The sequence below is a fragment of the Scyliorhinus canicula genome, chromosome 2 (genome assembly GCF_902713615.1).
Source record: "Scyliorhinus canicula chromosome 2, sScyCan1.1, whole genome shotgun sequence".
NCBI lineage: Eukaryota > Metazoa > Chordata > Chondrichthyes > Carcharhiniformes > Scyliorhinidae > Scyliorhinus > Scyliorhinus canicula.
In genome coordinates, this window is record NC_052147.1 from 191190187 (window position 1) to 191216102 (window position 25916).

The 25916-nt window shown below is 46.8% G+C and overlaps 1 protein-coding gene across 2 annotated transcripts in view; it reads left to right on the top strand.

Moving 5' to 3' along the window:
• Window positions 1-15082: 15082 nt before the first annotated feature.
• The window catches only part of pde1a (phosphodiesterase 1A, calmodulin-dependent), a 725115-nt gene continuing 714281 nt past the window's right edge, over window positions 15083-25916 (top strand). For both annotated transcript variants that reach the window (XM_038789235.1, XM_038789236.1), the window contains exon 1: window positions 15083-15252. In XM_038789235.1, the coding sequence (XP_038645163.1) occupies window positions 15183-15252 (70 nt within the window). In that variant the 5' untranslated portion in view covers window positions 15083-15182. The remainder of the gene's footprint in view (window positions 15253-25916) is intronic.

Below are 25916 nucleotides of genomic sequence, written 5' to 3' on the forward strand. Positions count from 1 at the left end.
TTTGGTATTTTATTATGGTTCGTTATATAAATTCAAAATTTTTCAATAAAAATTATTTAAAAAAATAAATAATAATTCAGGTACATGCACTCTATTTGCAAAGATTGATTCCCTGGTCATCATTAATTTGCTATTAAGCAGGTTAGAGATCATTCCCTGCTGTGTTGACCCACCTCAATATCACCACCTGCCTCAATCGGCTGTGAAACTCTGATATATGCAATTGTTACCTCCGGATGTGACTTTTCCAATGTTTTGTTGACCTCCCATTTATTCCCTCTGTAATCTTGAGCTCATCTGCAACTCTGCTGCTCATATCTTAAGTTGCACCAAGTTCTGTTCACCCGTTATTTCTGTGTTTTCTGATTGGCTCTCAGATCGGCAACGCCTCAATTTTAAAATTCTTATTTTTGTGTTCAAATCTTCCCATGGGATGTCCCCTCCTTACCTTTGTAGCTTCCTCCAGCCATTCAACCCTTTAAGATATTTGCTCTACTTCAACTCTGGCTTTATGAACCTGCCTGATTTTAATCGTTGTCTCATTGGCAACCATCACCTTCAGCTACCCAGACCCTAAAGTTGGTGACCCCCCTCTCCAAATCCCTCCACAGCTCCTTCCTCTTTTAAGATAATCCTTAAAGCCTAACTCTTTGACCAAACCTTAGGTTATCTGTCCTAATATTTCAGCATTACATCCTAGAAAGGATACCTTGGCCTCGGGAGTGTAAACTGCAGAGTTACCAGAATCATCCCGGAACTATGTCAGTCATATTACAAGGAAAGCTTGCACAATCTGGAGTTGAATGTTAAGGAGGGGGGGGGGGGGGGGGGGGATTGTTGGGATACGGGTATAGGGTGGATACGTGGGGTTGAGTAGGGTGATCATTGCTCGGCACAACATCGAGGGCCGAAGGGCCTGTTCTGTGCTGGACTGTTCTATGTTCTATGTTCTAAAGGAATATGGAGTTAGGTCACAGATCAGCCATGAATGGGTCCAGGTTTGGGCTGACAAGTGGCAAGTTACATTAGCACCATACAAGTGCCGGGCAATGACCATCTCCTACAAGAGAAGATCTAACTATCTCCCATTGACATTCAATGGCATTCCCACTGCCAAATCCCCCACTATCAACACCTTGGGGCATTACCATTGACCAGAAACTGAACTGGACTAGCTATATAAATATTGCGGCTGTAAGAGCAGGTCAAAGGCTTGGGACCCTGCGGCAAGTAACTCACGTCCTGACTTCCCAAAGCCTGTCCTCCACCTACCAGACACAAGTCAGATGTGTGATGGAATACTCTTCATATGTCTGGTGAGTGCCGCTCTAACAACACCATCCACGACAAAGCAGCCTGTTTAACTGGTACTCCATCCACAAACATTCAAACCCTCCACAACTGACAAACAGTGGCAGCCGTATGTGCCATCTACAAGATGCACTGCAGTAACTCACCAAGGTTCCTAACTCTTTGACCAAACCTTAGGTTATCTGTCCTAATATTTCAGCATTACACCCTAGAAGGGATACCTTGGCCTCGGGAGTGTAAACTGCAGAGTTACCAGAATCATCCCGGAACTATGTCAGTCATATTACAAGGCGAGCGGCACCTTCCAAACCCACGACCATTACATCTTGAAAGACAAAAGAAGCAGCTACCTGGCTCTCCTCCAAGTCATTCGCCATCCTGACTTGGAAATATATTGTCGCCCCTTCACCGGCGCTTGATCAAAATCCTGGAACTCCCACCCTTACAGCACTGTGGGTGTGCGTGCACCTCAGAGCCTGAACGGTTCAAGAACGTGACTCACCACCACCTTCTCAAGGGCAACTAGGGATTGGCAATGAATGCTGGTCTAAAAAATAAAGGCAATATGAAGGGGCTGGTTTAGCACAGTGGGCTAAACAGTTTGCAGACGACACAAAGGTTGGTGGAATTGCGGATAGCGATGAGGACTCAGAGGATACAGCAGGATGTAGGTCATTTGGAGACTTGGGCGGAGAGATGGCAGATGGAGTTTAATTCGGACAAATGTGAGGTAATGCATTTTGGAAGGTCTAATGCAGGTAGGGAATATACAGTGAATGGTAGAACCCTCAAGAGTATTGAAAGTCAGAGAAATCTAGGTGTATAGGTCCACAGGTCACTGAAAGGGGCAACACAGGTAGAGAAGGTAGTCAAGAAGGCATATGGCATGCTTGCCTTCATTGGCCGGGGCATTGAGTATAAGAATTGGCAAGTCATGTTGCAGCTGTATAGAACCTTAGTTAGGCCAGACTTGGAGTATAGTGTTCAATTCTGGTTGCCACACTACCAGAAGGATGTGGAGGCTTTAGAGAGGGTGCAGAAGAGATTTACCAGGATGCTGCCTGGTATGGAGGGCATTAGCTATGAGGAGCAGTTGAATAAACTCGGTTTGTTCTCACTGGAACGACGGAGGTTGAGGGGCGATGTGATAGAGGTCTACAAAATTATGAGGGGCATAGACAGAGTTGATAGTCAGAGGATTTACCCCACGGTAGAGGGGTCAATTAGAACATAGAACAGTACAGCACAGAACAGGCCCTTCGGCCCTCGATGTTGTGCCGAACAATGATCACCCTACTTAAACCCACGTAACCCGTAGACCCATAACCCAACAATCCCCCCATTAACCTTACACTACGGGCAATTTAGCATGGCCAATCCACCTAACCCGCACATCTTTGGACTGTGGGAGGAAACCGGAGCACCCGGAGGAAACCCACGCACACACGGGGAGGACGTGCAGACTCCACACAGACAGTGACCCAGCCGGGAATCGAACCTGGGACCCTGGAGCTGTGAAGCATTGATGCTAACCACCATGCTACCGTGAGGGCATAGGTTTACTAGGGGGCATAGGTTTAAGGTGCGAGGGGCAAGGTTTAGAGTTGATGTACAAGGAAGTTTTTTTACACAGAGAGTAGTGGGTGCCTGGAACTCGCTGCCGGAGGAGGTGGTGGAAGCAGAGACGATAGTGACATTTAAGGGGCACCTTGACAAATACATGAATAGGATGGGAATAGAGGGATACTGACCCAGGAAGTGTATGAGATTGTAGTTTAGTTGGGTAGCATGGTTGGCACGGGCTTGGAGGGCCGAAGGGCCTGTTCCTGTGCTGTACTTTTCTTTGTTCTTTGTTCTTTGTAATGCAGAACAATGCCAGCAGCGCGGGTTCAATTCCTGTACCGGCCTCCCCGAACAGCCGCCGGAATGTGGCAACTAGGGGCTTTTCACAGTAACTTCATTGCAGAGTTATTATTATAAACAGGTTGGAGGCATAGGCCGAGAAGTGGAGATGAAATTCAATGCAGAGAAGTGCGAACTGATTCACCTTGGTGGGAATAACAAGGAGAGTCAATATAAAATAAAGGGTACAATTCTAAAGTGGGTGCAGCAGAAAGGGGACCTGGGTGTATCTGTGCATATGTCATTGAAGGTGGCAGGACAGGTTGAGAGATGTTAATAAAGTATCCCTGGAGATAGTAGAGTAGCAAGGAAGTTATGTTCAACTTGGATAGAACACTGATTCAACCTCAGCCGGAGTATTGAATCCAGTTTCAGGCATCACATTTGAGGAAAGATGTGAAGGCATTAGAGAGAGCGCACCAGCCTCGTACCAGCCTCCCTGAACAGGCGCCGGAATGTGGCGACTAGGGGCTTTTCACAGTAACTTCATTTGAAGCCTACTCGTGACAATAAGTGATTTTCATTTCATTTCATTTCACAAGGCATCCAAGAATTGTTCCAGGAATGATGAAATTCAGTTCCCCAGACAGAGGGGTGGAACTGGGACTGTTTTCCTTGGAAAAGAGAAGTTTGAGAGGGGATTTAATAGAATCATTCAAAATCATGAAGGGTCTGGACAGAGTAGATCGGGAGGAGCTGGTCCCATTGGTGGAGGGTCAAGGACTGGAGGGCACAGATTTAAGATAATTGATAAGAGAAGCAGAGGAGGCATGGGAAGAAACTTCTTCACACAGCGCGTGGTTAAGATATGGTTTGCACTGCCTGAGAGTGTGGTGGAGGTAGGTTCAACTGAAACATTCAAGAAAGAATTTGATTATTATCTGAAAAGGAAGAATGTACAGTGCAACGGGGAGAAGCCATGGAACGGCAGTAGGTTAGCAGCACAGTCGGAGAGCCGATGCAGTCACGATGCGCCAAATGACTTCCTTCTATTTGGTAACACTCCTGCGATTCAATTGGATTCCTGGGTTGAGAGGATTTGCAGCCTTCCTCAGACATCATTGCCCTAAGGACTGAGTATCAGATGTTTGGTAGTTTGTTTTTATATGTTTTTAAAAAGGAACAGCACAAAAAGGAACAGTGCAGGAAGATGAGGGCTGTGATTTAGTGGGATAAAAAACACAGAATCCCGCTTTGGACGGGTTTAGTTTAGTTGGTTTCTAGGTGCCTACGGTGCTGAGAATGACCCCACTATCAAATGGACTCTTTTTTCTGGCCTCGGTGAGGAAGCCCTGCCACGGCCGCACTTACCTTAATTTCCTGCACTGACGGGTTCAACTCGTTAATACACAAAGAGATTCGGGCACCATTTTTAAATGCCACCCCGACCTCTCAACGTCCCATTGCGGCCTCTGAAACTCCCACCCCCCCAATACCCCACCTTACTCGTTAGGGGATCCTTGAGCCCTCCTAATCCCACCTCATAAGGGCAGGGCATGCCCTGGCCCAACCCCGGCACAGGAAGCCTGCCATCTGTGCACCTTGGCACTGCCAGCTTGTTTGTCACTTGGCACTGCCCTTGCCAGCCTGGCAGTCTCACCCTGCCACCCTTGGGGTCTCCGGTGGCCTCGGAGAACCCCCAGGTGCTGTTACGCCTGGTCCACGCTTGTGTGGACCAGTTACTAAAAGGCACCATGTGAGGCTTCCCAGCTGCAGGCATTCAATCCCGGGCCTTGGGAGTATCTGACGCCAACTGCACCCTTAAATATGCAAATCTGGATCTTGCCCAGTGGTACCATGGTCCCTTTAAGGGCATGGGCTCCAAGGACCACGTGACTGGCTTGGGGCCATTCGCGCACGAATGTGGGAATCCCAGCCAATAGGGAGTTTGCGCGGGTCCTGGAAGCAACACACCAGGAGTGTAGCCCAGGGAGTCGAAGTGTTTAGACTGTTGTATTGCATTCTGTGCCTGTTACTTAAGTGCCTTTGCCTTTCATCAATAAACCCTTTGTTTATTATGGGAAATCTCCAGTGTATGTCTCGAGCCACCACACTGGCAATGAGGGAAATGTTTTGATCACAGTCAACAGCTGTCATGAATCAAGGGGGAGAAAGTAAGGAATAGTTGAGAAAGCAGAGAAGGGACTTTTGGTGGCTGTCATGGAGTGAGTGGTTGCACACAAGGCTGCTCCGGCTCGAAGGCATTGGTTTGGGAACTTTGTACCTGTTAATGGGGTAGCTCCAGCAGGAAAGTGGCGCAGAAGGTGAAGAGGGAAGGTTCTTCACATATTGGTACATCTACTGGCTACCAGACCCAGCAAAAACCAGTCAAAGACCTGTCTAAGCAACTGGAGGGGACCTGTAGTGCAGCAAAAATTGCAAAAATGGTGGAGGAGGAACAGTCGTCGCCAGTGGGAAAGGCCCAGATGGAACAGTTGATGGCCTTCATCAGAGATGAATATCGACAGAACAGGAGGGAGATATAAGAACATAAGAACATAAGAACTAGGAGCAGGAGTAGGCCATCTGGCCCCTCGAGCCTGCTCCGCCATTCAATTAGATCATGGCTGATCTTTTCTGGACTCAGCTCCACTTTCCGGCCCGATCACCATAACCCTTAATCCCTTTATTCTTCAAAAAACTATCTATCTTTACCTTAAAAACATGTAATGAAGGAGCCTCAACTGCTTCACTGGGCAAGGAATTCCATAGATTCACAACCCTTTGGGTGAAGAAGTTCCTCCTAAACTCAGTCCTACATCTACTTCCCCTTATTTTGAGGCTATGCCCCCTAGTTCTGCTGTCACCCGCCAGTGGAAACAACCTGCCCGCATCTATCCTATCTATTCCCTTCATAATTTTTAATGTTTCTATAAGATCCCCCCTCATCCTTCTAAATTCCAACGAGTACAGTCCCAGTCTACTCAACCTCTCCTCATAATCCAACCCCTTCAGCTCTGGGATTAACCTAGTGAATCTCCTCTGCACACCCTCCAGCGCCAGTACGTCCTTTCTCAAGTAAGGAGACCAAAACTGAACACAATACTCCAGGTGTGGCCGCACTAACACCTTATACAATTGCAACATAACCTCCCTAGTCTTAAACTCCATCCCTCTAGCAATGAAGGACAAAATTCCATTTGCCTTCTTAATCACCTGTTGCACTTGTAAACCAACCTTCTGTGACTCATGCACTAGCACACCCAAGTCTCTCTGAACAGCGGCATGCTTTAATATTTTATCGTTTAAATAATAATCCCGTTTGCTGTTATTCCTACCAAAATGGATAACCTCACATTTGTCAACATTGTATTCCATCTGCCAGACCCGAGCCCATTCACTTAACCTATCCAAATCCCTCTGCAGACTTCCAGTATCCTCTGCACTTTTCGCTTTACCACTCATCTTAGTGTCATCTGCAAACTTGGACACATTGCCCTTGGTCCCCAACTCCAAATCATCAATGTAAATTGTGAACAAAAATATTTTGAGATGCATGGGGACTGGTCACAGGCCATCGAGGGAGCAGTAGCACCTCCGCGAGAGTCGATGGACCATGTAGAGAAGTGCCTTGAGGCACAAGGGGCGAAGGTACGAGGGGTGGAGATGGTGGTGTGTGACCAGAGTGACCGGATTGTGCCCTTGGAGGCAGAGGTGGGGGTACTGGGGGACCTGTGTAAGTCATTGAGAGTAAAGGTGGAGGAACAAGAAAACAGGTCCAGGCGGCCGAACCTCTGGATTGTGGGGCTGCTAGAAGGTGCGGAAGGAATGAGCGCCACAAAATATGTCTCAAGGATGTTGGCCGAGCTAGTGGATCAGTGAGTCCTGGACAAGGCCCCAGAGGTGGACTGGGCTCCACAGGTCTTTAAGGCAGAGGCCAAGAGCAGGAGAGCCATTGGGAGTGGTGATCGTGCAAATGCACACATTTGTGGAGAAGTACGTTGGGCCAGGGAGAAGCGAGATTGCGAATGGGAGGGGAATCATATCCGAAGATATAACCGTATATTGGTGCGGAGCTGGCGAAGAGGCGTGCTGGATTCAACAGGGCCGAGGCAGTGTTGTACTGAAGGCAGAAATGGTTTTGGGTGCTGTATCCAGTGAAACTGTGGGTCACTTTTGAAGGCCGGGAGTAGTATTTTGAAACGCCAGAAGAGGCCAATGACTTTGTCAGGGACCATAAACTGGGAGGGAACTGAGAGTTGGTGTGAAATGCAGGAGCTGCATCTGTAAAGGTTGGAGGTTAGTATGTTGCCGGAGGGTGGACGATTGTTTCTTTTGTTTGTTGATGTTATTATGCTCTGGCAAGTTATAGGTTTGAAAGTTTGTACAGAGTATGCCCCTGCCTCCCTCTCCCTCCCTCGTGGTGTTTTTCCATTGGAAGGGGTGGGTTGTGAGCTTGGTTGTTTTCTTTTCTGTTTTTTTTAAATTAGAGTACCCAATTATTTTTTTTCTAATTATGGGGCAATTTAGCAAGGCCAATCCACTGACCCTTCACATCTTTGGCTGGTGGGGGCGAAAAAAGTAGAGGGGAGTAGAGGCATGAGCCTCCGGTAAGAATTGTAACGAGGAATGTCTGGGGGTTACATAAAAATAAAAAAATTGTGCAAACTGTAGATTGTGAGGTTGGGAAGTGTGTTGTGTATGTTATTGTTTTACCACATGTTTGCAATAAAATGCATTAAAAAAAAATAAAGTAGGAAAGATCCAGCAAGAGTTGGTAGAAATGCCTATCATTGGGAAACTAGACCCATTTGGCCAAGGGGTTGAGAATTGGAGCCAGTACATTGAATGGCTCCGCTTTCTTTTACCGCAAACAAGATCACAGGTGAGGATAAGCAGAAGATGATACTTCTGACGGTTTGCGGTCCCCAAACATTCAATTTAATGAGGAAACTTACTTCCCTGGAGGCACCCAATTCGAAGAACTTTGACCAGATAGTGAAATTGGTCTAAGAACATTTGAACCCTCGATTATCCTTCAATGTTCTAAGTTTAACTCTGCAGTGAGGGACCATGAAGAGTCTGTCTCAGTCTTCATAGCCAGACCTCACCAGCTTGCTGCACACTGAGTTCAGAAGCGCACTTAGTGATATGTTTTGTGATCAGCTGGTGTGTGGAATGCATATCCTTAATCTCCAGAAGAAGCTTCTGGCGGTGTGGTGATATAACCACTGTAGTGATGTGTACTTGCAGTAGGGGGATGTATGCCTGTACCTGTAATACAGGTTCCTCCGGTAAGCCCCTGCCGGCTCGCTCCGCCCACAGGGAGCTTGTGTATAAATATGTATGAGAGCTGCTCAGACCCTTAGTCTATAGTTGCGGATGGAGGGACAACATCGTACAACAATAAAGCCTCTATTGAACCAGTCTCTCGGCTTTGAGTATAATTGTTAGCGCTACAATTTATTGTTGTACGATTTCCCATTCACCATGGACATCAGAATCAAGCCTGACCGTCTGCAGCTGGATCCGCATTCGCCTCACGCCAGAAAAGACTTTGTTCACTGGCTCGCAGTCTTCGAGGCCTACATCTCTTCAGCACACCCTCCCCCGATGGAGGCTCAGAAAAAGCAACTCCTGTACTCCAGACTTAGCTCCAGCGTCTTTCCACTCATTCGAGATGCGACTGACTACACCACAGCTATGGAACTGCTCAAGGAGAACTATGCACCATCGGCGAACACCCTGTTTGCGAGGCATCAACTTTCTACTCGCGTCCAGCAGCCGGGTGAGTCGATTGAGGACTTCTGGAGGCCCTTATACCTCTGGTACGAGACTGCGACTGCCGGGCCCTCACAGCCACGGAACATTCCGATTTACTCATGCGCGATGCCTTCGTTACAGGCATTGCATCGGACCCAATCCGGCAACGACTGCTGGAAGGGGCTGCTCGTGGCCGCAAAGGCCCTGGCGCTTTCCATGACGGCCGCCTCCCGTAGTGCGCAAACTTACTCCGCTAGCCACTCGGCCCACCCGTCCTACCCCTCGTGGACCCCGCAAACGGTCCCCCAGGCCCATCCATCCTACCCCTCGTGGACCCCGCAAACGGCCCCCCCAGCAGCCGCCCCCGCGCACTATGCCTGTGCTGCCCGCCGCACCGCACCCCCTGGGGGTCCCCACTGTTACTTCTGCGGTCAGCAGAAGCACCCTCGCCAACGCTGCCCGGCCCGCACAGCGACCTGCAAAGCTTGTGGCAAGAAAGGCCATTTTGCAGCGGTGTGTCAGTCCTGGACGGTCGCCGCGATCGCGCCCCCGGTCCCCTCGCCTCAGCCGCTCCCTCAATGGGCCCCACCGTCCGCTTCCCCCGACCCCACGTGCGATCAGTGGGCGCCGCCATCTTTTGCCGCCCCAACCACGTGCGTTCCATGGGCGCCGCCATCTTCATCCACCACCGCCATGTGCGTTCCATGGGCGCCGCCATTTTGTTCCGACCCCACAACGTGCGCCCCATGGATGACGCCATTTTACCCACAGGTACTGCAGATGCCGCCATCTTGTCTCCATCTTATCATGGGACATGGGTCGCTACCGCTCCTCGTCGGACTCATCTGACTCAACCGCCGATCAACCACTGCTCGCCTCCGTTACGCTCGACCAGTCCCATCCTCGGCTACGTAGTCCAAAACGGACTACTGGGGCCCGATCCCGACCACATGCGCCCCCTCATGGAGCTCCCAATTCCCCACTGCCCCAAGGCCCTCAAACGCTGCCTTGGGTTTTTTTCTTATTACGCCCAGTGGGTCCCACAATATGCGGACAAGGCCCGGCCACTTATCCAGTCCACACATTTTCCCCTCTCGGCCGAGGCACAACAGGCCTTCGCCCGTATTCGCTCAGACATAGCCAGGGCGGGGATGCACGCAGTAGATGAGACTCTGCCTTTCCAAGTAGAGAGCGACGCTTCAGATGTCGCCCTTGCCGTCACGCTGAATCAGGCAGGCAGACCCGTGGCATTCTTTTCACGCACCCTCCACGCCTCCGAAATTCGGCATTCCTTTGTTGAAAAGGAGGCCCAAGCCATCGTTCAAGCGGTGCGGCACTGGAGACATTACCTGGCCGGCAGGAGGTTCACCCTCCTCACTGACCAACGGTCGGTAGCCTTCATGTTTAACAACACGCAGCGGGGCAAGATCAAGAATGACAAAATCTTGCGGTGGAGAATCAAGCTCTCCACCTATAATTACGAGATCTTGTATCGCCCCGGCAAGCTCAACGAGCCCCCAGACGCCCTCTCCCGAGGTACATGTGCCAGTGCACAAGTGAGCCAGCTCCGTGCCTTGCACGGAGTGCCTTGCAATCTGCCCTACTCCGTCGAGGAAGTACGGACAGTCACCAAAGACTGCCACATCTGTGCGGAGTGCAAGCCGCACTTCTACCGGCCAGATCGCGCGTGCCTGGTGAAAGCATCCCGCCCCTTTGAACGCCTCAGCGTGGACTTCAAAGGGCCCCTTCCCTCCACCGACCGCAACACCTATATCCTTAGTGTGGTCGATGAATTTTCACCATCCCATGCCCGGATATGACGTCTGCCACCGTCATCAAGGCCCTGGATTCCATTTTCGCCCTGTTCGGTTTCCCCGACTATATCCACAGTTACAGGGGATCCTCATGCATGAGCGATGAGCTGCGTCAGTTCCTGCTCAGCAGGGGTATCGCCTCCAGCAGGACGACCAGCTACAACCCCCGGGGAAACGGGCAGGTAGAAAGGGAGAACGGGACGGTATGGAGGGCCGTCCAGTTGGCCCTATGGTCCAGAAACCTCCCAGCCGCTCGCTGGCAGCAGGTCCTCCCTGACGCGCTCCATTCCATTCGGTCGCTACTGTGCACCGCAACTAACAGTACACCCCATGAACGTGTTTTTGCCTTCCCTAGGAAGTCCACATCCAGGGTGTCGCTCCCGACGTGGCTCACGACTCCGGGCCCAGTCCTTCTCCGTAGGCATGTACGGCACCACAAGGCGGAACCCCTGGTGGACAAAGTACGCCTTCTCCACGCCAACCCTCAGTATGCCTACGTGGAGTTCCCCGACGGCCGCCAGGACACAGTCTCGCTCCGGGACCTGGCTCCCTCAGGTGCCGATCCCATGCCCACACCCCTTTCTCTTCCTGCGCCAACCCCGGCGCCCCCCTATTCGTCCCCACCAGGTCCATCCCTCATCCCCCTGCCCACCCTGGAGGACACGGAAGATTTCAGCTTGCTCTCAGAGTCATCCCGCCAGCAGCCAGCACCAACACCGCCAACACCTGCACCATCGTTGCCATCACCGCCTGCGCCGACGTCACCACCACAGCTACGCCAATCAGAGCGGAACGTTCGACCACCGATTCGGCTCAACCTGTAACCAGCTAACCGGATGGACTCTTGATTTTCCTTGTTGGACCCTCTTGTAAATAGCATCCTTTGTATTAGAGTTACATGTCACCCCCGCCGGACTCATTTTTACAGGGGGTGAATGTGGTGAGATAACCACTGTAGTTATGCGTACTGCAGTAGGGGGATGTATGCCTCTACCTGTAATACAGGTTCCTCCAGTAAGCCCCTGCCGGCTAGCTCCGCCCACAGGGAGCTTGTGTATAAATATGCATGAGAGCTGCTCAGACCCTTAGTCTACAGTTGCGGATGGAGGGACAACATCGTACAACAATAAAGCCTCTATTGAACCAGTCTCTCGGCTTTGAGTATAATTGTTAGCGCTACAGGCGGCGACCACGATTAGGTTGGAAAAAGCGATCGAGAGGGCTCGGGCTACTGAGTGTGCCAAAAAAAGCACCGTTCAGTTCCAAAGAGTGGCTGAAGTAGAGGTTAACCGAGTAAAGGACGGTTTGGCTGTGCAGTCCATGGCAGGATTAACTATTACAGTGAAGAACCAGATATGGTCTTCACTACTGGGCCAGAGTCAAATGTATGGGAAAAAGTCAGGATGTCAACCCAAGTCAGAGGTGGACTGCTAACATTGTGGGGGGACCATCTCCAAGAGACCTGTCATGTTCAGATATTCATGTGCTTCTGATGCAACTGAAGAGGACACAACCAGGCATCTGCTGTGCAAGGCAAAGTGCGCCAATGCAAAAAATAAGCAGCTACAATCCACTGTGCCATAGTGGAGAAGAGCTCTGAAGAAGACCGTGCAGTGGAGCAGAGCTCTGAAGAAGACCATGGAATGTATTGGTTGCCTGCAGATCAACCGAATAAGATGGGACCGATTGAAACTGTTTTAAGGGTAAACCCCTTAAAATGGAAGCCTACACCAGGGCCATGGGTATTTGCAGTGGGGGAGTGGGCTTTCCAATATCTTTCTGCAGGAACACAGTCTTTAAGCTTGAAGAGCACTACAGTCAAGCTTTGCAAATACACTGGGGAAATTTTGAAGGTCCTTGGAACTGTCAATAAGCCAGTGGCCTAAAAAGGGAAGGAGGACAATCTACCTTTGGTTGTCGTGGAAGGGCATAGACCCAGCTTGATGGGAGGAGACTGGTGACAGAATATTAGGCTCAATTGGCTGGAAATCTTCAAAACGTTCAATGGCATTCTCTAAGATATCCTGAGGAGGTAGGAAGACATCTTCCACAAGGAATTGGGCTGGATTAAGGACGTTAAAGCCAAAATCTATGTCAATCCAGATTTGACACCCAAGTTCTCCAAAGCTATCCCAGTGCCATACACACTGTATCAGAAGGTTGAGGAAGAGCCAAAGAGATTGGAAATATGGGTATTATGAAGCTGCTTCAGTTTTCAGAGTGGATGGCACCAATAGTCCCTGTCCTTCACTGAAGTATTAGACCCAGGGCGGGATTCTCCGTCCTGCTGCACCAGATTTCTGGTGCGTCATGCCCCCGGGATTCTGCATCTCGCTGCAGCGGCGCGCCCCCAGGATTCTCCGTCTCGCCAGCTGGCCAACAGGGTTTCCCATTGTGGGCAACCCCACGCCGTCGGGAATTCTTCGGCGCAACGGAGAATCCGGACAGCGGAGAATCCAGCCCCTGTTGTATAGTGTTCTGTGCCTAATACTTAACTGCCTCTGCCTTTCATAAATAAACCCCTTTGTTAACTGCTGGAAGTCTCCAGTGTTTGGCTCGAGCCCCACACTTCTAGTGCTGTAATTACTGATTATGACGTTCAGCTACATATTGAACATCCGTAAAGTTCTGCACATTACTAAACTACCAGCAGCTGGCTAATCTATACAAGGAAGAAATAGATGATGTTCCTTTTATTACTCCAAGTCAAATCAGGATCTATTTCAGCAGAAGTGGGGGTGGGTGGGGGGGAGAGTAGGTAAAATTATTACAGTGCCATACCTAGGTTATCAAATTATAATGGTATTTACACATTCCAACACAATATTTGATCACTGTGCATTATGACCTCTGACAACGGACATGTCAATATTTTTATTAGCGATACAATATGTTTCTCTATTTCCTGCCCATTTAATTCTGTTGTCTTCATTAGACCTCCTTTAATAGATTGCATGTGCTGCTTCATCATCAACTCCTGACTTCTGGTCATTCTTTTTAAGAGAAAGAAACTGGTCAACAGGTATCTCATTTGTGGCAACAATCTTTTACAATCCCACTAGCTGCTGTTGGGTTTTAAACATGTAGGCCCATCAAATATACCGAGCAGGGGTGACACATCAGGTCAGCCAAGTGCATGTGCTTGGGATTTCCCATTCAGGACCTTTTGTAAGGGACTCGGGAGGCAGTAAAGTAAATCGTAGTGTTCTGGTGAAAATTGGAATGCTAATTGAATTCAAAGACTCGTGAAATCATTTTGAGATTAGTACTTTAAAGCAAAACAACTTTTAAGCCCCACATAAATCCAACTATAGTATGGTAGGCAAATGTTATAGAATAGAATAGAACAGTACAGCACAGAACAGGCCCTTCGGCCCTCAATGTTGTGCCGAGCAATGATCACCCTACTCAAACCCATGTATCCACCCTATACCCATAACCCAACAACCCCCCCCCTTAACCTTACTTTTTTATTAGGACACTACGGGCAATTTAGCATGGCCAATCCACCTAACCCGCACATCTTTGGACTGTGGGAGGAAACCGGAGCACCCGGAGGAAACCCACGGACACAGTGGGAGGACGTGCAGACTCCACACAGACAGTGACCCAGCCGGGAATTGAACCTGGGACCCTGGAGCTGTGAAGCATTTATGCTAACCACCATGCTACCCTGCTGCCCCAATTGCTTTGCTGAACAGGAGCTCTGCTGTTTAAATACTGATTGACTATATAATGTGCCTAGTATATTGAGAGAAGTTTGTGAAATACATACAGGGTTGAACGCAATGAAAGACTTTCCAAACAGCAATCTAGGTTGCTTTGCTTTGCATGCAGGACTTTGTGCAATAAATCTGTAATCTTCAATAGGGCTGCCTACTGACGGTTTTTGTCCAAGCAAGGTTGAACATCCTTGGGGCTTTATATTTAATGTTGGAATTTTGCAGAGAATTGCTCAGCAGAAGTTGCAATGAATTGCACAGTGGATTTCATGAAATGGATTTAATAAAATGAATGCTGCAGAAATCAAGAAAAAAAAAGCAGGCTGTCAACCCTCTGTCTTTTCATTGGCACGTAATTCACTGGAAGAACAATGATAAAAACAGGAGGCATTTTAACTTTTGCAAACATTCCATTTAAAACAAAGAAGTGAAATACCAGTGATTATATTTCAACTTGTAGCACTGACAAATGACCCGATAGATTCCACGAAAATCATCACACATTCCGAGAGCATTGTGGAGAGGCAAAGGCAGACACATTTTAATTGGCTGATGAGCTGTGAGATGCACATCCTGTTATGTTAAGTACTGAATTCACTCAATGGTGAAGCATTCTAGCCAGGAGGAGTGTGGTTAGGTTTAAAAGCTGATTTTCAGTGCGCGTACTGTACTTGCTAGTGAGATTAAACCAAGATCAGTTGGATTATACAGAAATATTCCAAATACTGGGATGAAGAAGAGTGGATTTACTAAACATCAGGATCCCACATTCAGCATTAAAAAAACAAGTCACACATTAGGTAAGGAAAATCTTTTTTACATTAACCTATTTTGCAATTTAATATTTTTAAACCGTTCCTTCAATATTTCAATTGATCATTGTGCTAATATCTTTAAGATGGAGTGTTATAGAGCAAATATACAGTAATTATAAGTGCAATAAACATATTGTTCCATAAAGTTCAGCTTTTTGCATTGATTTTGGGCTAAATTTCTTATAAGTAAAAGGAAAATGGAAACCATAATTTTTTCCTAAATAAAAATATCGCAGTAATGGATACATTTGGTAAACAGAATTGCTGTCAAATTAATTGATCTAAAAATATCTAGTTAAAACTCTGAATTAAAATGTTGTTTAACTGTACTTATGAAGCAATATTTCCTTTATCATTGTTAATTCCGGGCGGCACGGTAGCACAGTGGTTAGCACTGCTGCCTCACAGCACCGAGGACCTGGGTTCAATCCCGGCCCCGGGTCACTGTCTGTGTGAGGTTTGCACATTCTCCCCGTGTTTGCGTGGGTTTCACCCCCACAACCCAAGGTCGGTGGATTGACCACACTAAATTGCCCCCTTAATTGGAAAATTAAAAAAAAATCATTGTTAATTGCAACGTATTATCAGTTATACGTGTAAAATCATTTCATTAGAAATATAACTACTTTTGTACTTATGTATAATTAGTTTTAACTTAGGAGAGGGTTCTCCTATGGGTGAGTAGATAAAATTATTTGAATAATCTAGTCAGTTTCTCAGTAAATAGTTGGGCATGTAATGCAGTTGTATCTATACCTCATGTCATACAAGTAATTTTCACACATTATTATATTGTTATCCTACGTTGCTTATAGCTTATGCATTAACAATGTTCTTCATTGTGCAATTTAAATTGAAAATCAAGACCGCTGAGGCATGCAGCTCTATCTCTATCCCCCTGAGGAAGGCGCAGTGCTCCGAAAGCTAGTGTTTGAAACAAACCTGTTGGACTTTAACCTGGTGTTGTAAGACTTCTTACTGTATTAACCATGGTTTTATTCATCCTGCAGTTGTTGTGGAATAGTGACTTGTACAAAACTATTGTTTCTTGAAAAATGCAGAACTATTTTTTGCAATGCTTGGATTTGAATTTCGAAAACTTCAAGTTGAGAAACCAGTTTGCAAATTTACTGATTAAATATTTCAAACCAAGCACATGCAAAACCTCAGAATTGATTATCGATTAGGGTCTTTCAATTTGTCCTTCAACCGAGGTCCTGTATCGTCTGCTGGGTTTCCATCAAAGATTCTACCAAGTGGGAGACACTTTGGAATGTGAACCTCAATCGGATATGTGTTTCATTTGGACTTCATCATATTGGCAAATTAACAGTTCACCTTCATCATAATTTACTTCACGCATTAGTTTGCAACTGAAGTTCTTGTGATATCCTGGTTGCATAAATGCAAAATTACATATCCAATTTTTCAAAAGCTTTATTGTGTTTTGCAAAGATAAACACTAAGATAGTTGTATTGTCCTGTCTCCACCTGAATTCAATATGTGATGGAAATGTACAAAAAGTCTTTCAAGGACATCAGTTGCTTAGAGACATAAATCAGGTGCCTTCTTAGGGGTTAAATTGTTAACAATAGCATGACGTAAATTAGGGAGACTTTAGGATTGCCAAAAAGTATAATGCGGTTAGTTGCCTGTGCCACACATTTGTTTTTGCATCCAAGATGCTTCATGTTTTGACTTTACATAACAATACATCAAAACAAATGGAAATCAAAACTATGGTTTTCCCCACTTTTATAACAATCGGAAGCTCTTTTCTTAAAATAATGAGCTTTCTAACTCCTTTTAAATTTCACAATGTCTTGCTTTACACGATAGTTTTAAAACAATTTACTTGAATAATATCATGTTTCAGGTCAGTTTTAATAGTTTAACTTAATGAAGTTACAGAACTGTGAGTCACAACATTTTTACTTGCGTAACAGTATAAAATGTGCATTGGCGAACCTGCAGCTTGCTTTACATCTCTCGATTTTTATTTCCATTGATTTCTCTAGTGCATGTGAGACTCAGAAAATGAGAATGTCACCGGTAACATCAAGGTTTCCAATTCTCCCTACCCCACACCGGTGACGTAACAAGGTTCCCACCGAGGAAGGTCAAAAACCTAATTTCAGTAGATTTTGCCAGTGGGCAGTGCCAGGCTGCTGCGTAAATGTGACAAGAGCAGTGCCAGGGGCATGTGCCATGGTGACGGAGCAGTTTCAGGGTGCCACGGGCAGTGCTGGGTAGTGCTAGGGTTCCAAGTGGCAGTGCTAGGGGGCAGTGCAATGATGCTAGGGACAGTGTAAGGGAGCCCTCTGGAGAACGTTCTCCTTATTGGCTGTGGGGAGGGGGTTCCTTTGTCCGTGGAGGGGGCGCTCTTTAAAAAGGAGTCCCTATCTCGGGATACCCGGCTGCTGTTTATTTTGGGCCCCACGCCGTCAGCATGACAGAAAGAAATTTCTTTTTTTTTTCATTTTTCAGTGTAGGAAAAACCTACAGATTTGTTTCTGCGCAGAATGCTGGATGATCTGGAGAGAAAACCTGGCTGTCGAGCCTGCAAGCTGCACGTTGGTTTTCTTGCCTCAGGCAGCACTCTGTGCACAAAATGGAAATGTCCACCCAGTATCTTTTTCTCAAAGTTATTCTAAGCAGCACTCTCGCCCCTGGGTCACAAGGAGAAGACAGTTGGTGCTGCTGGTGTTGTTTCCCTGTTCACAAGTGGGAGATAGAGCTGCATGCCCTGTTCCCATGCTGTGGAGAAGGCTGACAGCAGGGAACTGCAGATCAAGATGAGTGACATGCAAAGCAGGTGAATTGACTTCTGAAGCTGCCAAATCAGTAAGAGCACACGCATAGCACAGGTGCTATGACCATCATCCTCTCATCTAGGCAGGGGTTGCAGCTATTTGGTTTCATTGGTTCAAGGTTCCTCAGCCTGTCAGCAGTGCCCTTGTCTGATTGACTGGAGAGCTTTACATAGCTCAGAAAACCCAAGCAGTAACTGTCAAAGTCAGAATGCTGGGTTAAATCCCAAGTTAACTGCCTCTTTGAATTTTTAAAATTACTTACCTGACAGTTACATGGGGGTTCCTGGCACCCACACAGATTAAGCCCGGACATGGGTGGGATCCTTACCCGATGTCAGTTTTCAAGTTTTAACACTCCCACCCCCCAACTATTTGCGTCCGAACCCACCTCCCCTTTCCTGTTAAAATTCTTCCCCTTGATACAATGCCAATAGAGGGCTGGTCATGCAGACAATTGTTTCCATTGCCAAACCTTTGACTACTTGTTGCAGGTACTAAAGAAGGAATGCCCCTGTTTTCCTGGTATAGCAGGAATTTTATGAATACTGAGGCATGAAGGGAATGGCAAGAAAAGAATGAGGCCATCAACAGAAGGAGCTCTGTGCAACGGAGATAAGAGCAACGTGGAAATAAATATAATGACTTTGGCAGCTGCTGACGAAAGGGACCCACTTTTAGACCCATTTAATATATTTGTGAGCTTCATTAAAACTACCGATTGTTGCTAGGTGTAATGAGCTCATCAAGATTGCTTGTTTTAAAGATGTTGATTCATCAAGTATAGGATATCATGCATAACAAGGATTAATTCAGTTGTTATCTTCAAGAAGCTAATGCATGGATAAAAGCAAAATGCTGCAGATGCTGGACATCTGAAATAAAAACAGCAAGTCCTGGAAAAACTCAGCAGGACTGGCAGCATTTATGGAGAAAGAAAGAAAGTTAATGTTTCATGTCCCATATGACTCTTCTAATGAATGAAAGAGGAGGTAATAAATGTGTGCCACTTCAGAAATTGCCAACGATATCTGAATGATAGAGTATGAGGGAACAATTATGATAGAGCTACTGAACACTAGACAGCAGGAACAAAAAGAGTAGGAGGAAGAAAAGGAGGCTGGCCATTGAAGGCAGGAAACACCTCCCTCAGCAACCTCCTTCAGGCAATGGGCCCAAATCTCTGGTCCTGCATTCAAAAGATTAAAATGCTTTCAGAAGCACAGTAGACTTGTGTAGTCATTGGGTGATATACCGTGCTGCTTCTGCACCATGCTTGTGAGCAGAGAGGAGTCCACATCCTGCATATGAGATGATCATGCACCGTATTGAAAGCATGCTGAGGTCCTTTGAGTGAAAGGCAGCTTTGGATTCTGTCATGAAGGCCTTTAGTACTCGAATGCAGTCCCTCCTTTACACTATGGCAACTTCCAGTTATGATTCCGTGAATATGACTTTGTCTGGCTGATACTTGACTAGTCTGTGAGACAGCTTTCCCAATTCTGTCACAAGTCCCCAGATGTTAGTAAGGAGGTTGAAGGGGCTGATTTTGTCGTTACCGTTTCTGGTGCCTCGGTCGATGCTGTGTGGTCTTTCCTGTTTCATTTCTTGGTGTTTTTTTTGTAACATTTGAATACAACTGAGTGGCTTGTTAGCCCATTTCAGAGAGCATTTAAGAGTCAACCACATTGCCGTGGGTCTGGAGTCACACGTAGGCCAGACCAGGTAAGGATGGCAGATTTCCTTCCCTAAAGGACATTAGGGAACCAGATTGGTTTTTATGACAAGCAACAATGGTTTCATAATTAGACTTTTAATTCCAGCTGTTTTTATTGAATTTAAATTCCACCATCTGCCAGGTCTCCAGAGCTTTACCCTGGGTCTAGTCCAGCGACAATACCACTGTACTGCTGCCACCCATGTGTGGAGCTCTGGATAGAGCTAGTGAATAAAGTACTGACACAAAACTGATAAAGTTCCAGAAAGGATCTGGGCTGTCAGCTGTGTACATGTGTGTTGGAAATCCTGTAGGTTCTGAGATGCTTTAAAGTATTGTGAAGTACAGTGAATCATTACTATATTGTTTTCCGATAACTCAGTCATAAGCAATAACCTGGCACAAACATAATAGTCTTATTGCGTGAAATTCCTGTAGCTCATATTTTACTGATTAAAGCCTCACAGGTACTCAAAACTAATTTAGCAAGAGCTGCCTTTTGAGTAGGTAGCTCACACACATCCTATGATCACACATACTCTCATGAGAAAAACAAAGTAAAGCTAATTAATTTGAGTACCTGCATATCCATCAGGTTCAATGGCACACAGGTTTTCCCACATGGTGACAGTTCCTGTATATATTTGTCGTCGACTGCACCTCATGTTGAGGTGCTCCTGGGGAACTCTACCTAGAAAATTAACCCTTATAGCCAAAATGCCATTCACATCTCAGTTAGCAGAAATCTGTTTACATTATGATGTAAAACCGGCATTTGTTTAAGTAGCAAATGATCTTAAACTATAAAATTTTCTGCAATGTAACATTTCATATGTATGGGTGGATTTGCATACCTTTCACCTGATGGGAAAGGTGCAGCCAAGAGGTTAAAATAATGGTGGTGACATACAGGTTTTCTAGTACATTCCAGTCACCCTACCATCTTTTCTTATTTGGGAAAAGGTATAAGAAGGCTGCCTGGTCCTGGCAGATGGGAAGACAGTTTGGAATGGCAAGAAAAACCAATAGCATCACCAGCACTTCAATGGCATTTTAACCTGCGAGGCCCACATAGGGCCAGCGACGACAGCTGACTCATGGTGGAAGCATTGTGGCCAATGTAAATTTAAAAATGCAACTTTTTTGTGGAATCATCAGGGTTAGAAGAAGCCAAAGTGACTGAGCCCTGCAAAGGAGTCCCAGGGCCTTTCCAGAACTGGCCTTCGCTCTTGCTCTATCTACACTTTTATGGCTACCAACACGTTACATTGTTGCTAACTTTCTGCTGAGGGCTTTTAATGTTCACCCCGGGGTGCAACTCAACTTTTTCCCCCACCCACCAGCCATGACACTATTCCAGTTTTGGACAGGAAACTACCCTGTTTTATTCAAAAGAGGCAGAGAATCAATATCATGCTCAACTCCCTCCTACTTCTCACTGCTTAAAATTGGCCATTGCATTTCTAATTCCTTGTTACATATTCTGAACATAATTGACTGTGTTGTTTCATTGAAGGCTTTAGATCATTATGTCTTCATGTTTTAAACTTAAGATTAATTAAGTTTTTAGAATCAAGTGGTAGAGTTTCTGCCTCGGAAGCAAGCAGGAGATTTCACCAAAATTTTGTTTAGTTGTTTCTCAAATTTCCACTATAATTCATTGGCTCCTATATTTGTTCTATCAGTCATAGAATCATAAAATCACTGCAGTGCAGAATGACGCCATTCGGCCCATCGAGTCTACACTTTCCTCTGAAAGAACACCCTACCTAAGTCCAGTCCCTCACTCTATCCCTGTAACCTAGTAATGCCATCTACCCTTTTTGGACACAAAGGGACAATTTAGCATGGCCAATCCACCTAACCTGTACATCTTTGGACTGTGGGAGGCAAATAGAGTACCTGGATAAAACCCACGCAGACACCGGAAGAATATGCAAGCTCCACACAGATAGTCACCCGAGGTCAGAGGTGAATCTGGGTCCTTGGTGCTTTGAGGCAGCAGTGCTAACCACTGTGCCACCACGCTGCCCTATTGTATAGTCCTTCTTGGTCTTATTGTGTATCCACTATTTCCTTTGTCCCACCATTTTGTTCACATCTTCTGCTGTCAAGGCGATAGACTTCCTCCCTAAATCTTTCCTACTCTCTGTTGTGTTCTGGTTTCTGTATGCAAACAGACCAATCACACATACAGGATTGGTAAACTATAAGTAGGTTCTATTTATTTTAAGACAAGGATTAATATATATATAATCTTATTGTGATGTTCCTTGTATAGTTCTCCAAGATAGCTAAAAGTCGTAGTGTTGATAAAGAACATCAAGCTATGTATTTAAAACAAAGTTAGTTTATTTACACTACTTCAAATGGTTTGCACACTCTACCAAGTAATAGCTAATAAAACAACAGTATTAAATCTATGCTACAGTAATCCATAATGTCTTTCTCATACAACTAACACTCTTATCTCAACCTCTCACTATCCTTCTCCTTAATCTTCTCCCAGGATGCTTAGAGACGCAGCCTTTCATAAGACTACTCAGTGATGCCATCTAGTGTTGAGATACATGAACATCACCTTGTTAACCCTTTACACTCCTTAGATTACACCTCTCATTACACTTATGACCAGGTGACAAGGGGTAAATCGGCTCCTCTCTATTCAACCTTTGTTGGTCTTTTTCACAAAGCAATGCCATTTTTGAATCCAAAAATATTTGATTATTTAAGCTGTGAGCAATAAGGAGCTAATCACACAGCGTTTTCTCGAGTAAAGAAAAGAGTCGAGGAAAAAGATAATAAAACAGTGATGGTTCATAGGCTCAGATATCAGAAATAAAGGAAGTTATTGTCCTTTAATAAAGAAAAAGGTCAAAAGAATGTGTGGTTAAATCCCTTGATTGTCTTTGAGGAGTATGTTTTAAATGTTGTGTTTGATTTGGATTAACTGGTTTCATGGAAGCGGTCAGCTGTAGGAAATGTTACAATTCTTATGAGATTTTGGCTCACTGCTAGATTTCTTGTTATCTTCCAAAACTTATTTCAAAAGAGAGAAAGGAATAGAGCAGCTCTCAACTTGTTTTCTGTGCTCAAAGCTTTCTGGTAATCTCCCTGCAATGCCTGCAGCCTGGTTTGCTATATTTCACCCATTGTGTATTTTCAAGGGATTTTGGGTTGGTCCATCTGTGGCAGCCATTATTTCAATATTCAGCACTTTGCATTGTAATGTCTTTTCCTTAGACAGCGACAAGTTCTGATGGATCTTTGAGTTATAAAAATGTCGCTCTTCACACTCTGCAGAGGATGTCTTGTTTGCTTCTTCACTTTCACCTTGGAATGTAGCCTTGCATCTTTAAGTGGATTGTTCTAATCTGGTTTCAATTTGCAACATTTCCACCAGTCGGTTGAATGTTGAAAAATATGTTTTTTTCAAAATTAAAGTGGCATAGTCTCGTGACAGTATAAAAATGAAAGGAGAGCTCAACAAACAGGTCTATTCTAGTGATTCAACACACACGCAAACGCAACCAACACCAATACTAATAACAACGGGCTGCTTCTTCAATGATGTGTGTACATCATTTGCATATTCCCTTAAAGTGTCTCCTCTCTTTTCACAAAGGTAATTGTTGTAACCCCCACTAGGAGTCCCGTGGGGACGACCTGATAGATCTCCTTGTGTGGCTCGTGAAATATGAGTTCCCCCACTGAGGTGCAGAGGTCTAACAGCTAGGCGTAGTGGGGGTATGAATGTAGTAGGACCCACTCTACCAGCGGGTCTGTTTTATGTGTCCGGACATGCTTCCGAAGGAGGACAGGGCCCGGTGTCCTCAACCAGGATGGAAGCGAGGCACCCTCGAAAACAAATAATCACGTGAGGAGTCTGATAAGTGGCTGTATACAGGAGGGACCTAATTGCATGGAGCGCGTCGGGGAGGGCCTCCTGCCAGTGGGAGGTCGCGAGATTCCTGGACCGTAGGGTCAGTAGGACGGTCTTCCAGACCGTTGCGTTCTCCCTCTCCACATGCCCGTTCCCCCTGGTGTTATAGCTGGTAGTTCTGCTCGAAGCGATGCCCTTGTCGAGCAGGTACTGACGCAGCTCGTCACTCATGAAGGACGAACCCCTGTCGCTGTGGACATAGGGAAACCGAACAGGGTGAAGACACTGTGCAGGGCTCTGATGACTGTCGGTCATATCGGGGTACGGGATGGCAAACGGGAAGCGAGAGAATTCGTCTATGATGTTAAGGAAGTACACATTATGGTTAGTCAAGGGAAGGGGCCCTTTGATATCGATACTCAGTCGTTCAAAGGGGCAGGATGTCTTTACCAGGTGGGCCTTGTCTGGTCTATAGAGGTGCGGTTTGCACTCCGCGCAGATCGGGCAATTCCTGGTGACAGCTTTAACCTCCTCGGTGGAGAAAGGCAGATTGTGGGCCTTGATGTAGTGGGCGAGCCGGGTGACCCCCGGGTGGCAGAGGTAATTGTGGATAGCCTGTAATCGGTCGTCTTGCGCGCTGGCGCATGTGCCGCGGGGCAGGGCATCTGGGGGCTCGTTGAGCTTCCCCGGACGGTATACATTATCATAATTATAGGTGGAGAGTTCAATCCTCCACCTCAAGATTTTGTCATTTTTAATTTTGCCCCGTTGCGAGTTGTCGAACATAAAGGCAACCGATCTCTGGTCGGTGATGAGGGTAAAACTCCTACCAGCGAGGTAGTGCCTCCAGTGCCGTACGGCTTCCACAATGGCTTGAGCTTCTTTTTCGACTGAGGAGTGTCGAAGTTCCGAAGCGCAGAGGGTTCGGGAGAAGAAAGCTACTGGCCTACCTGCCTGGTTCAGAGTGGCAGCGAGAGCGACCTCATGGGCGTCGCTCTCCACTTGAAAGGGAACGGATTCATCCACCGCCCGCATGGCGGCTTTGACAATGTCCTCCTTGATGCAGTTGAAGGCCTGGCGGGCCTCTGCTGACAGTGGGAAGAGTGTGGTCTTAAATAGTGGGCGGGCTTTGTCCGAATACTGGGGGACCCACTGGGCGTAGTAGGAGAAAAATCTAAGGCACCTCTTGAAGGCCCTGGAACAGTGAGGGAGAGAGAGTTGTAAAAGGGGGTGAGGCCCTAGGACCCCATTTTCCACGACATAACCGAGGATGGTCAGTCTGGTTTTGCGGAAAACGCATTTCTCCTTATTGTACGTGAGGTTGAGTTTTTGGGTGGGTTGGAGAAATCGGTGGAGGTTGGCATCGTGGTCCTGCTGGTCGTGGCCGCAGATGGTGACGTTATCTAAGTACGGAAACGTGGCCCGCAGCACGCACTGGTCCACCATTCGGTCCATTGCTCGTTGGAACACCGAGACCCCATTCGTGACGCCAAAGGGGACCCGGAGGAAATGGAAGAGGCGGCCATCGGCCTCGAATGCCGTGTAGTGGCGGTCCTCCGGGCGGATTGGGAGCTGGTGGTATGCAGACTTCAGATCCACCGTGGAGAAGATGCGGTACTGGGCGATCTGATTGACCATGTCTGCAATCTGGGGGAGGGGGTATGCATCGAGGTGCGTGAACCGGTTAATGGTCTGGCTGTAATCAAACACCATCCAGAACTTTTCCCCGGTCTTGACGACCACCACCTGAGCTCTCCAGGGGCTATTACTGGCCTCTATGACTCCCTCGCATAAGAGCCGCTGGACTTCGGCTCTAATAAATACCCTGTCCTGCAGGCTATACCTCCTTCTGCGAGTGGCCACGGGTTTGCAGTTAGAGGTGAGGTTAGCGAAGAGTGGAGGGGGGGTCGATTTTTAGAGTTGCTAAACTGCAGATAGTGAGAGGGGGCAGGGGTCTGCCGAAGCTCAGCGTTAGACTCCTGAGGTTACACTGAAAATCGAGTCCAAGTAGGAGAGGGGCGCAGAGGTCTGGGAGTACATACAATTGGAAGTTGGAGTAGTTGGAGCCCTGTATCGTTAGTGTCGCAACTGTGCGCCCTTGTATCTGGACCGAGTGCGACCCCGAGGCGAGGGAGATAGTTTACCGTGCTGGAAATATCGGGAACGAGCAGTGTCTTACGAGCAGCTCCCGGAGTCGAAGAGGCACGGTGTCTTGTATCCATTGACTTGAACGGACAT